Source organism: Cynocephalus volans, chromosome 12 (genome assembly GCF_027409185.1).
Source record: "Cynocephalus volans isolate mCynVol1 chromosome 12, mCynVol1.pri, whole genome shotgun sequence".
NCBI lineage: Eukaryota > Metazoa > Chordata > Mammalia > Dermoptera > Cynocephalidae > Cynocephalus > Cynocephalus volans.
The window spans coordinates 86,765,310-86,778,699 of NC_084471.1; the positions used below are offsets into that span (position 1 = coordinate 86,765,310).

The 13,390-nt window shown below is 32.7% G+C and overlaps 1 protein-coding gene and 1 pseudogene across 3 annotated transcripts in view; one reads left to right on the forward strand and one right to left on the reverse strand.

Annotated features, from left to right (window-relative positions):
- INTS13 (integrator complex subunit 13) overlaps positions 1 to 13,390 on the forward strand; it is a 30,498-nt gene that overhangs the window by 4,393 nt on the left and 12,715 nt on the right. For all 3 annotated transcript variants that reach the window (XM_063074785.1, XM_063074784.1, XM_063074786.1), the window contains exons 4-7: positions 7,513 to 7,715; positions 8,114 to 8,194; positions 10,205 to 10,295; positions 11,833 to 11,961. In XM_063074785.1, coding sequence (XP_062930855.1) covers positions 7,513 to 7,715; positions 8,114 to 8,194; positions 10,205 to 10,295; positions 11,833 to 11,961 — 504 coding nt within the window. The remainder of the gene's footprint in view (positions 1 to 7,512; positions 7,716 to 8,113; positions 8,195 to 10,204; positions 10,296 to 11,832; positions 11,962 to 13,390) is intronic.
- On the reverse strand, positions 487 to 5,840 carry LOC134360946 (large ribosomal subunit protein eL32-like; annotated as a pseudogene).

Consider the following 13,390-nt stretch of genomic DNA (forward strand, 5'->3'; position numbering starts at 1 on the left):
AATTTAAACTTTATCTATTTATTATTATTGTTGATGAGGACTTACCTCTTTCATATTCTGCCTCACCCATGCCCCTATGTCTGCCCTTTCCCTTATTTTCTCAATATTATTTCAGAATGTTTGGTTCGTTCAAAATTCCATGTTTGCATTATAATGTCTACATAAAGTGTTATTCACTGCTTAGCCAAGTGGTGTATGTGATTGTTTCTTTTTACAACTTTTTGTTTATTCCTGGAATTTATTATTTCCTCTAATTATGTCCATTTTTGTCATATCTTTTTCTTGTTTTACAGGTGTAATTTTTTTACTCGAGGGTATTAATTATAGTTTATTTGAAGTTTTCTTTTGATCCCTCTGTGTTCTGAGCTCTTTTCATGTTGAGGCTTTTCTTGCCTGCTGGTATTTGGCTATACAATCTTATTTAGGCACTAAACAGCAGATTAGAAAATCTATATATTGGGGTTGGTAGGTTTTGCTGACTGGACTTCACTGTAGTTTAAGCCAGTCGTTTTCACTGGAGGACCTCCAAATGTCAGATGTCAACAGATCATCTCTCTGGAACTGTTCAGTGTCTCCAGAAAAGATCTTCCACTCTTCTACCTGTATGCTGTAAATTTGGTTGTCAGCCTTCTGGGAGCAAGAAGAGAGTATAGGTTCTACTGGGCAGACTTTTCAGATTGTATTTAATCTTTGTGGTTTTGACCTAGTACTTTGCTGTCCAATATATTAGCTACTTGCCATATGTGGCTACTAAATTAAAAATTAAAATTAAATACAGTAAAAATTTAGTTTCTCTATAGCACTCTCCTTATTTCAGATGCTCAATGAGCCACATATCAATAGTGGCTACTGTATTAGACAACACAGATAGAGAACATTTCCATCATCACAGAAAATTCTTTTGGGCAGTGCTGGTCTGATATCTTAACCTTACTGTGCTGTGGTTTGCAGTATTCATGCTTGGTACTTTTCTGGTTCGGTTCCTCCAAGGAATGTGATTCTGTGTCTGTGGGGGTTGGGGAGAGGTAGTCACTTACATGGGTAGGATGTAAGTATGATCTGGCAGTTAAGTGGCTCTTATGTTGACTTCAAGCCATTCTTTGTTTTCATTACCTTGCCTCATCCCTGCTTTGTGTGGTACTTTGGTGCCTCCAGTTCTTGAACTTCTCATGGATTCTGTAGGGCATATTATCTTGCCTTTTTCCCCCTGTATGCACTTAGATTTTCAGCTTATTCAGTCCTGTTAAGTTTATTACCATTTTTATGCATTCTTTTTGACATCTCTCTTGTTTTGTTTCTTGTTTGCTGTTATCTCTGTTTCTGTTCTCTTCATCTTAGTGGGGTTATGCTGCCTTTTATTTATTTATTTTTGGTTCATGCTTTTTTTAAATTAAATTCCTTTACTATGGTTTTAGTGGAGGGAGCAGAAATAAACTCATTCTGAATTCATTAAGTTTATGTTTTGTTAACATTATTTGTTTAAGGATATTGAATTTCTGGTAGCTTATGTGTTTTGCTATTGTTTAATTGAATAGATTTCAGTCTATTAGATTCTTCACTGATGAATATAACAAGACAGATAAGCATTAGTGAAATATTTGAATACATTATTTGAATTATTTCATGTTAAAATTTTTCTGTTAATGGATGCTTTTCAATGGAAATAATCTCATTTAAGGTGAATTTTAAATGGAACCCATTTAAAATGCATTTACAACAGTTTTGGTCTTAAAATGTTTTTGATTAGTATTATAATATGTAAACATATCTAATCTTTAATTCTTTTGAGGTAAGTCATTCAAAGAGTAAGCTTTTATTGGCTTGGCTTTGTACTTATATCACTCTAGAATGTTCTCAATATTCTTCCATTACTTGAAAAAATAATTTTAAGGGTTCCATACATTCCTTCTGTCTTTTTGAAGTACTGTGAAAGAAACTTGTACCTTTTGCAAGAGGTACTGTGAAAGAAGCTCAAAACCTTTCTAACTATGTCTAAATAAAAATAAATGCAAATTTGCATAGATATCTTTCTTAATGCACCTCTGCTGTGTAGTAAAGGTGTGCCTTTGATAGGCATGCTGATTATAAAAAAAATTACTACTACTTTCTGCTTTCCAAAGGTGAAAGCACATTATAACACACTCATTGCATTTAAATCTTGAACAGAGGGGGAAACTCCAGTTGTGAAGGCAACTGTGTAGCAAATCACTGGTGTTCAAGAAGATATACAAGAATTAACATTTTGTATGAATTATGTATAGTCTTGTCTATATTAACCCATTTAATATTTAGCTTTGCTTATCCATGTCACACCTTTCCCTAGTTATTGTGAGTTATCACAGGTAACAAGTAGACTTGATTGTAGAATGTTGGGGTTGGAAGGATCTTAGCCATCCTTTGCTTCAGTTCTTTCCTTGTGCATGTGAAGGAACGGAGGCCCACAGGAGCCAGAGGTCATTTGACTTATATAGCTAGATCCAAGGCGTTTTCCACTATAGCACATAGCTCTATCCTATATCTTAAATTTTATTACAAAACATTGCCAGACCTTAGGAGTTTTGGTCTTGTTTTTGTTGGCTAAATTAAAGTTTGAAAATGTCACACTAATGTGGGATAGATTCTGTTGTTGTTATTTTCACATTAGGAAAAGAGCCAGAAGAGATTGACCAGGATCAGAGAGCCAACAAAAGGCAGAACTAGAATTTCAATCTGTATCTATTCGACTCCAAAAGTTAAAATATCTTTTGCTGCTTTGCCCAGGACCATAACACCCCTCTCCTAAAAAGCTATTTTTTTATTGAGCTTCTCTTATATACCACAGACTTTATATAGTAGTTTATAAACAGTATTTTTTCTTTCCTTTTTGATCACTTATTATGAAAAGGTAATACCTGTGTAGTTTAAAAATAAATACATATATACATACATGTATATATGTGTACACATACATATGTGTATGTGTTTGTAAGTAAAAGGTATACCTTGAAAAGTTTCCCACTTTTCATCCCCTGTCCCAGTTAGTGGTGCGCTAGAGTCTGCTCATACCAGTTTAGGAGAGCTGAGTGCATCTCTTACTAACTTTGCATTCAGTGATACCACATTTGTAGCTTGAAATTGGCCGTGGTGGGAGTATTTAACCATAGAAATTGATAAACATTACAAATCATTGCTTTTATTTATTTATTTTGAAAACTGGTTTACCAGTACAGCACTCTTTTTTCACCACTATTAGTTTTTTAAGGCTCCTCCCAGAGTATCTTTATTCATGTATAAGCAAATATAAGTATTAATCATTCCTTCTTTATTTACACAGGTTACAAATTCTATGCATCGTTCTGCATCTTGCTTTTTCACTTAATATATGCTGGAAAGTTTATAAAATTTTAAACTATATTAAAAAGAGCATCCCTTTTTCTATTCATGCTGAGTAACAGTATTTTTTATTATTTTTAATAATTTTCTAATTTTTCTTTAAGTGTTAATGGAAAACTTCGAATTTGCATTGTTTTTGTTTGTTTTATTTGAAGGAAGATGCATCAGATTTTTTTGAAAATCATTTAATGTGGAGTGAGATTATTGGTAGGCTAAGAATATATTGCTCACTATGACTTACGTTGACATTTTATAAATCTTTTGAATATCTTGTTTTGAAATATTAATTCTATAATATTGGATCTCATGGATATTCAGAATATCAGATTGATTTACAATCTTTTATGTCAATGGAATGTTACATGAGAATTTTGTGTATCTTCCTTCATTCATCTCTAAAATGTGGAATTGGAAAATGATGCCAAAAATAACATAAGATTACAGTGTGTTAGAGTTTATGAAGTACTTGCACATACTCTTTTGGGGTGGGGGGTGGAATATTTATGGTTTTATTTAAACACAAATAAATGTGCACGTGAGCTGTGTGTTCACTTTCTTCGCTGTGCAGCCTGGTGTTGGGATTGGTGTTTGATGCCCAGCTGGGCTGCTCTTTCCGCATTGGCTTTGTGTTCTTGGAGAAACATTGTGATCAGTCTTTGCACAGTCAGATTTGTCGCACATCAGCTGCACTTCCAGCTCCTTGGTGTTATGAACCAGGAGCTTCTGGAGCCACTGGGCAGCATGTGCTTTGTTTTCTTGTTGCTCCCATAACCAGTGTTGGGCATCAAGATCTGGCCTTTGAATTTATCCTCACTGTGTCATCAGGACCTTTGGGTTTTCACCAGTTACACTTAATTTTGGCATACTGATGTGACTGGTGCTGGATGAGCTTCTTGGTCCTCTTTTTGATGACCTCAGGCTTCACAGGGGTCCGAGGTTGGCCATGATGCTGAGTAGGAGATGGCTGCTACCTCCACAGGCAGCACCACAGAAGAGAACCTGCACATACACTTCTTCAAAAACAACTTTATTGAGATATAATTCACATGCCATATGAATCACCCATTTGTAGTGTACAATTCAGTAGTTTTTAATGTATTCACAGATATGTGCAGTGATCACCACAGTCAACTTTAGAACATTTCATCACCTTAAAAAAAAAAATCCTGTACACTTTGCTATCATCCTCTCCCTCTTCCCCCAATAATCTCTAGCCATAAGCAACCACTAATCTACTTTCTTTCTCTATAAATTTCCCTGTTCTGGACATTTCATATGAATGGTGTTATACAATATGTGGTCTTCTGTGACTGGCTTCTTTGACTTATCATTCAGTGTTTTCAAGGTTCATCCTTGTTGTATATATCAGTAGTTCATTCCTTTTTATGGCTGAATAATATTCCACTGCATGGATATGCCACATTTCATTTACCCATTTGTCAGTTCATGGACATTTGGATTGTTTGTACTTTTTGGCTGTTAGAAAAAATGTTGCTGTAAACATTCATGTGCAAGTTCTTGTGTGGGCATATGTTTTCATTTCTCTTGGGTGTATATACCTAGGAGTAGAATTGCTGGGTACTTTTGTAACCTGTATTTAACATTTTGAAGAACTGACTGCCAAACTGCCACAATGGTTGCACTGTTTTACATTCCCACAGCAGTGATTGAGGGTTCTTATTTCTCCATATCCTCACCAATAGTTATCATCTGCCTTTTTTCTCATAGTTATCCTAGTGGGTGGAGTGTTATCTCATTGTGTTTTTTATTTGTGTTTCCCTAATGACTAATGATGTTGAGTATCTTTTCACATGCTTATTTTCCACTTGTATATCTTTACTGGAGAAATGTCCACTTGGATCCTTTGCCCGTTTTTAAAATATGGTTATTTGTCTTTTTATCATGGAGATGTAAGAGTTCTTTATATATTCTGAATACAAGTCCTTTATCAAGTATATGATTTCCATATGTTTTCTCCCATTCTGTGGGCTGTGTTTTCACTTTCTTGATGGTGTCCTTTGAAGCACAAAAGTTTTAAATTTTAAAAATTTTAAAAACTTTATTTTTTGGCGTCTGACTGGTACAGGGACATTGGTGTTCTATGCTCCAACCAACTAAGCTAATTGGCCAGCCCCCTTAAATTTAAAAAAAAAATTAATTTTTTTATTGACACGTAATAACTATACATATTTATGGGGTACAGAGTAATATTTCAGTACATGTGCAAACCGTGTGATGGTCAACAATTGAGGGTAACTGGCATACCCATCACCACAAACACTTACCATTTCTTTGTGATGAGAACATTTGAACTCCTCTCTTGTAGCCATTTGAAAATATATAATAAGTAATTGTTTAATTATAGACCTAGCACTACTATAGATTACTAGAACTTATTCTTCCCATCTAACTGTAATTCTGTGTCTAAACAACCTCTCCTTATCCTCCCTACTCCCTACCCTTCCCATCCTCTAGTGACCTCATTTCTACTCTCTACTTCTATGAGATCACTTTTTTTTCTTTAGCTCTTACATATAAGTGAGAACGTATGGTATTTATCTTTCTGTGCCTGACTAATTTTACTTAACATGTTAATATTTGATCAAATCCAAATGATCTGTTTTTTATTTTGTTGCTCATGCTTTTGGTGTAATAGCTAAGAATCCTTTGACAGATCCAAGGTTATAAAAATTTAGCCTTATGTTTTCTTCTAAGAGTTTTATAGTTTTACCTCTTACATGTAGATCTTTGATTGTTTTTGAGTTAATTTTTGTATATAATGTGAAGTAAGAATTCAACTTTATTCTTTTGCATTTTGCTGTCCAATTGTCCCTGTACCATTTATTTGTTAAAAAGACTTTTCTTTCCTTCATTGAATAGTCTTGGCACCCTTGTTGAAAGTCAGACCATAGACACATGGTTTTATTTCTGGACTCTTAGTTTTACTCCATTGATCTATATTACAGTCCTTGAGCCAGTACCACAATATCTTGATTATCATTGCTTTGTAGTAAATTTTGAAAAAAGTGTGAGTCCCCCTAAGATTATTTTGGCTATTCTGGGTCTCTTGCAATTCCATATGAATTTTAAAATCAGCTTGTCAATTTCTACTAAGAAGTCAGCTGGAATTATATTGAGCCTGTAGGTTAGTTTGGGTAATATTGCCATCTTAACAATATTAAGTCTTCTAGTCCATGAACATGGAATGTTTTTCCATTTATTTAGATCTTTAATTTCTTTAAACAGTGTTTTGTAGACTTCAGAGTATAAGTTTTGCATTTTCTAAAAATTTATTCCCAAGTATTTTATTCTTTTTGATGCTATTATAATGGAATTGTCTTAATTTCACTTTCAGATTATTCATTGCAAGGGAAATATAATTGATTTTTGTTTATTGATCTTGTGTGTTGCAACCTTGCTGAACTTATTAGTTCTAATGGTTTTTTAGGATTCCTTAGGATTTTCTATATACAAGTCAGGTCATCTACAACACAGAGATAGTTTGACGTCTTCCTTTCCAATCTAGTTTCCTTTTAATTCCTTTTTTTCCCTAATTGCTCTGGCTAAATCCTCCAGTATAATGTTGAACAGAAGTGGTGAGAGTGGACATTCTTGTTTTGTTTCTGAGGTTAGGGAGAATGCATCCAGTCTTTCACGGTTAAGTGTAATGTTATTTGTAGGTTTTTCATAGATGCCCTTTATCTAGTTGAGGAAGTTTTCTAATGTTCCTAGTTTATTGAGTTTTTTGGGTATTTTTAAATCATGAAAGGGTTTTGGATTTTGTCAAAGACTTATTCTCTGTTTATGGAGATGATATTGATATGATGTATTATATTAATTGATTTTTGGATGTTAAATCAATTTTGCGTCCCTGGTATAAATTCCACTTGATCATAGTGTATAATTCTTTTTTGTATGTCATTGGATTTGGTTTGCTAGTATCTTGTTAAGGATGTTTGTGTCCATATTAATAAGATACTCTGGTCTGTAGTTTTCTTTTCTTGTGATGTTTTTTCTGACTTACACATACTCTTACTTCTTTGTTGTTTTGTTTTTTTTAAATTTTTTTTTTGGCAGCTAGCCGATACAGGGTAACTTGCACATACTTTTGTTTACATAATTGTTTTTTCTTTTACTTAGCTAATGGCAGCATTAGCTGCTGTTGGGCCTCCTAATCCTCGGGCTGATCCAGAGTGCTGCAGTATTCTGCATGGTCTCGTTGCAGCAGTGGAAACTCTTTGCAAAATTACTGAATACCAACATGAGGCTCGTACTCTACTCATGGAGAATGCAGAACGTGTTGGAAATAGAGGACGGATAATCTGCATTACTAATGCAAAAAGGTGAGGCATTAATTATAGTAATTCTTTCACTGAATGAATTTTAATGTCCTATTGTAGTTTTTAATAAAAAAAACAGCATGTTAACATTTAAGCATATTGCAAATAGCCTTTCTGATTTTTTTATTTTGACATTTAATATTGAGGCTATTTTTATCCAATTTTAAAATAAAGATTCATCTCAGTGAGAACTGTTTAGATTGTCATCTTGGAGGTCAATTTGACTATTTTTTCTCTCTAGTTTTTCAGCTAGTTGTTTGTTGTTGCGAATGTTACTCATTGAAGTAATTTTAAATGTCTATAACAAGGTAATACAGTTGAATAGGTTTTAATTTTTTTCATACTTTTAAGTTTAAATTTTTTTTATTGTTTTAAGTTTCTAAGTCTTTTTTATGCCATAGTGATAGTCATGTGCGAATGCTTGAAGACTGTGTCCAAGAAACAATTCATGAGCACAACAAGCTTGCTGCAAATTCAGATCAGTGAGTATAATCCATAAGTTAAATAAACATGTTTAATTTCATAGTTATATGTATTTTATTATAGTTATTTCCAAAAAGAAAGTGATTGGTAGTATTCCCCTTCAATTCTCTGACTCAACAAATTAAATTTATGTTTAATCAGAATCTTTTTTCCCATTTTCTGTTTCACTTTAGAATTTTGTTTTTTCCCCCACAGAAAAGGTGATCAGAGGATACAATAATACATAAATGTATAATGCATATTTGTAAGATGGTTTGTTCTCATCTGTGTTACAAATTTGTAAAATGTGCAAATTGTTGGTGGCATTATTTAGTATCTACCAAGTCAAAACATAGCAACTAATTGCATTGTGTGTATTTTGAAGAATGAAAAAAGCTATTGAAAAGGAAAACATTTTTTTCTCTCTATAATCACATCAGGACTTGTGTGTGACTAGATGTGTGGGTTTTTCCCCACACCAACTAATTCTCCAACTCTCTGGATATCAACTGGTTGTTCTACAATTTAATTTTGAGACATAACTTCTTGTAGTTAGTGCAGACCTCAAAATTTAAGGGCTCAGTTCCATAGGACTGCCCCTAACTTCAGACACCACTCTCAAGTAGAGGGTCCCCAGATTACCCACAGTTTTTTTCCTACTTGGCTACAGATTTGGTGTTCCCATGACTCCTACCTCATGTTCAATAATTTGTTTTGACAGCTCACAGAATTCAGGGAGACACTTTGGTTTACCGATTTGTTGTAAAGGATATGATAAAGAACACAGATGAACAGCCAGATGAAGAGGTACAAAGGGTGAGGTCCAGAAGGGTCCCAAGCTTCTGTCCTGTGAAGTGGGCGTGAACCACCCTCCCAGCACATGAATATGTTCTCCAGCCCAGAAGCTCTCTGAGGCTTCATGTAGACATGATTGAGTATTAACTCACTCTTTACCTCTTCCCTCCCAGAGAATGGGGGCTCTCACATTTGTAATCATAGCTTGGTCTTTCCAGGGATCAGCCCCCATCAGGAGCTGTCCAGGATCCCACCGAGAGTCGCTTCATTAGAACAAAAGATTCTCCTATCACCCAGGAAAATCCAAGGGATTTAGGACTGGTGTGTCAAGCACTGGGGTCAGAAACCAAATATTAGAGCACAAGGTGATCCTAGCACCCATGTTTTTCAGGACATTACAAGGGTTTTAGGAGCTGTGTGCCGGGAACCAGGGGCCGAGACCAAATATGTATTTCTCATTAAGTCACAGCTAGTAAAGACATGTTGGGACCAATTGCAATGTGGGCTCTATTTTACACTGAGTGATTATTTTCTAGGGTGGAGTAATGGTATTATTATTATTATGAGTAGGATTGTTGTCACTAGGAAAAGCATGCTGAAGTATTTAGGAGTAAGTGTCACGTCCTCTTGAACTCACTCTCAAATGGTTTAATGAATAAAAAAGAGTGTACATCTATTTAGGTATATATAGAGAAAGCAGATATAGCTAACCATGAATCTAAGTTAAGGACGTATAGGTGTTCATTGAACAATACTTTTCTTTCAACTTTTCTGTTAAGTCTGAAAATTTCAAAATAAAAAGTTCAGGAAAATTTTTAGCATTACCAATCCTGTATTCTTGGAAATGACCAATTATAGGTAATGACTAGTATTGCCTGATTTTGTCCTTAAAAAACATTACTATGAGGGAAATTAATATACAATATATTAATTTTCGCTGTGGCAGTTATCTGTTGAAAATTGTACTTAATTATAAGAATTTTCTCTTTATTTTTATTCTTCAGACACAGAAAATTATCATTTCTGCATTTGAAATAAATTCGCATAAATACTCATGAAGCATTCATACAAATATAGCAATTATATACTGTCTTTCTAAATATTTAGCTTTTGTGTTAGTAATATCTGATTGTAGCATTACACTGTTTTAGTATATTAAAGTTTTAATAGTTTACTTTCCTGAATTCTTTATATAGTATGTTTCTTACATTTTAAGTGAAAAGTTTCTTTTTAAGTCTCATGCAGATTCAAAAATGTGAGTTAGTCTTGATCCATACCTACCCAGTTGGTGAAGACAGCCTTGTATCTGATCGTCCTAAAAAAGAGGTAAGTGTAGAAGTAATGGAAGACAAGATCATTGTGAATTATTGATAATAAAAGCTGAGAAGAGATAGCATTAAAATGATCACATCACCAATATATTCCGCCAAGAAAATATTTAGTTTTCAAAGCAAACCTGTATGGTAAAACATCTGGTTTGTTTCATTAATGTTGTAATTGTAGATTTTAAAGTGTTATGTTTTGTTTGCCTGCTGACATTTGTTTATTTTAATAAAGTGTGTTGCAAAACCATACAGTATGTATCGCTGCTAAAATTTCAGTTACTTTAATGAATTTCAGTTACTTTAGTGATTACTTTTATTCTATAAAAATTGTTTTTCCTCATTAGAAAAGCAATACAAAAATAAAAATGGAAAGAAAAGCAATATATTCTTTAACAAAATACATTTCAATAACAAATTTATTCCCCACATTTGTGGGGACTTACTTTCCAAACTTGGTTTTACTTTTTAAATAAATTTGAACAATTTAAAGGAAAAAATGATTCTGTTGTTTGTTAAATGGATTTACATCACAATATTCCCTATCAGTGGTTTATGTTTAGGAATATATATGTATGTATTTATGTAGTTATATTAACTAATGTAGATATATTTTTTTAGTGGATGCTTTAGAATAGATAAATATATATATTCTTATGTTCTGCTTTTTCATTTTGCATTAATTAATATAAACATGTCAAGTGTTACCTTACTCTGTGAATTTTTGTAGTTAAGTAGTATTTATAAGTCATCAATCACTTCTATCATTATGTTTTTAGGTGGTTTTCTGTGTAAGACCCTTTTTTATCTGCTTTTGATAATGTGGCAATATGTTGGTTTTACTTTATGATAACTAAAAATTTTATTTATAATAAATATTGCCCTGGAATAAGTAAAATTTTGTATTATCTTGTTTTAAGTAATTTTTGGCTGTCTTATTGTTGACAAAATGAGATGTTTGTGGCAATTTCTACATTCTTTCAGTTTAGTCTGCAGAGTTTTGTCCTCTCCGCAAAATGAATTATCTTTTCTATAGTATTTCTGTGGGCTACTTCAAATCCATTTTGTACAGATAAGTAGAAGTAAAAATTATAATTGAAAATAACATGCTGGTTGATTACCTCAGTTGGTTAGAATGTTGTACTGATAACACCAAGGTTCAGGGTTCAATCCCTGTATTAGCCAGCTGAAAAAAATATATATGTATATAGAAATAAAAATATATATTTAAAACAAAAACTATTCGACTTTAAGTTTCAAGAGGACAGGGACTATGTCTATTCACTGTTTTATTTTCCAGTGGCTCATACGGTTTCTGGCGTATAATATAGTAAACTCTGATTAATAGGTATGTGTGGAATGAATGAATGTATGAAAATTTATTGCTAAAATATTATTAAGGTTAATTTGTGGACCCTTTTTCTTTTAAAATTCTAAAAAGTAAAAATATTTGATTTCTGTGGCTTGTAGTAAAATATTTAGCACTAGTTTATAATAAAATAGTATTTTGTGGGTTGTTTTTCTTACCTACTTTTCTGTAGTTGTCTCCAGTTTTAACCAGTGAAGTTCATAGTGTTCGTGCAGGAAGGCATCTTGCTACCAAATTGAATATTTTAGTACAGCAACATTTCGATTTGGCTTCAACTACTATTACAAATATTCCAATGAAGGTAGGTAGTTCTTTTTCCTGCTATTTTGAAAGCTCTGCTTTGCATTTTAAATATTTGCTTTACATGTATTATTTATTTTAATTGAACATTTACTTTTTCTCCCCTTATCATATTTTCTGTTTTGCTAGCCCACATTCAGTGTCTTTGATCAGGTCAGTAAATACTAAAAATCACCAAGAAAGGATCACAGAACAAAGTGTTGTGTTCTTCTTTCTAATAAGAACATGCTATATGAGCTTTTTTTAAAATTATGTTCTCATTTCCATGAAACTAAAATCTGTATTTTAGATTATTTTTCTGTGATTCTTTTCCTGACAGCTGTGTTATTAGATTTTACTTACTTTGCATATTCTCATGGATCTTTTATTTCCTATATTTTTGTTGTTGTCCCCCCAATATTAAGATGTGTGTAGCTAATAGGCCTGACTAGGGAAAAATAGCTCATAGTTTTAAATTAATTACTTTGTGGCTGAGAAGCCATAGACGTGACTCCTGTGATTTTCCTAATGGATTTTCTCAGGAATCTATTGCTACCTGTTTATTTTCATTATATTATTATTAAGTTGTCCAAGACCAGCACGATTCCTGGCCCATATTAAGCTTTAAATGAGTTTCTACTGAGTGGAATTCAATTGAATTGTATTGATTATGTCTAAAAATATAAACTAGCCACTGTATCTAAAAATTCAAATTGGCTTTCTTATAGTCCAGTTTTAAGTTTTTGCTGCTACATCATGAACACTAAATTGCATGAGAAATAAAATCCTTTCATTATTAATTTCCTCCCAATACCATTGGCTGGTTCTTTACTAGAAATTTTAGGCTTACCCTATAGAACTTTTTGGATGCAGAAACAATTAACATGTAAAATAACATAACAGGTGTACTTTAATATGTATAATTTAATGAGTTGTAAGAAAAATACCCTGAGGTGACAGATACCATGTTTGTTAAATTTCACCATATTTGTGTGCTACTGGTGTGACTTTCTCTTCAATCTTTCCCTTTTTTGGTAAGTAATGTTGTAATTTCTATTTATTATTTAGTGAAAACAAGTTACTAAACTTGTTTATTAGTTTGTATTTGCTATTTTATCTAATTGGTGTTTGCTAATTCACCATAGTTATTTAAAGATGCTATTTCCCCTTTTTAACAACTATTTCACTTTTACTTTATGAAAATTATTTCAGTTACATTATATTTGCTTATAAAAAATATTGGCAAGACCGTGCATTTGGAGTAAAAAAAATTTCAAAGTTTCTAGATTAGTCATCTATGTTAATTCTGACATACTGTAAGAAAATCATTAAATACTTTAATTACCTATACATAGCCAGTAGTTTTTTAATAGAGTTCATATTGCTGTGAACTCTATTGCTGAAAACTATTGCATCTTTAAATAGGTTAATTACTGAGCAGACTATCACAT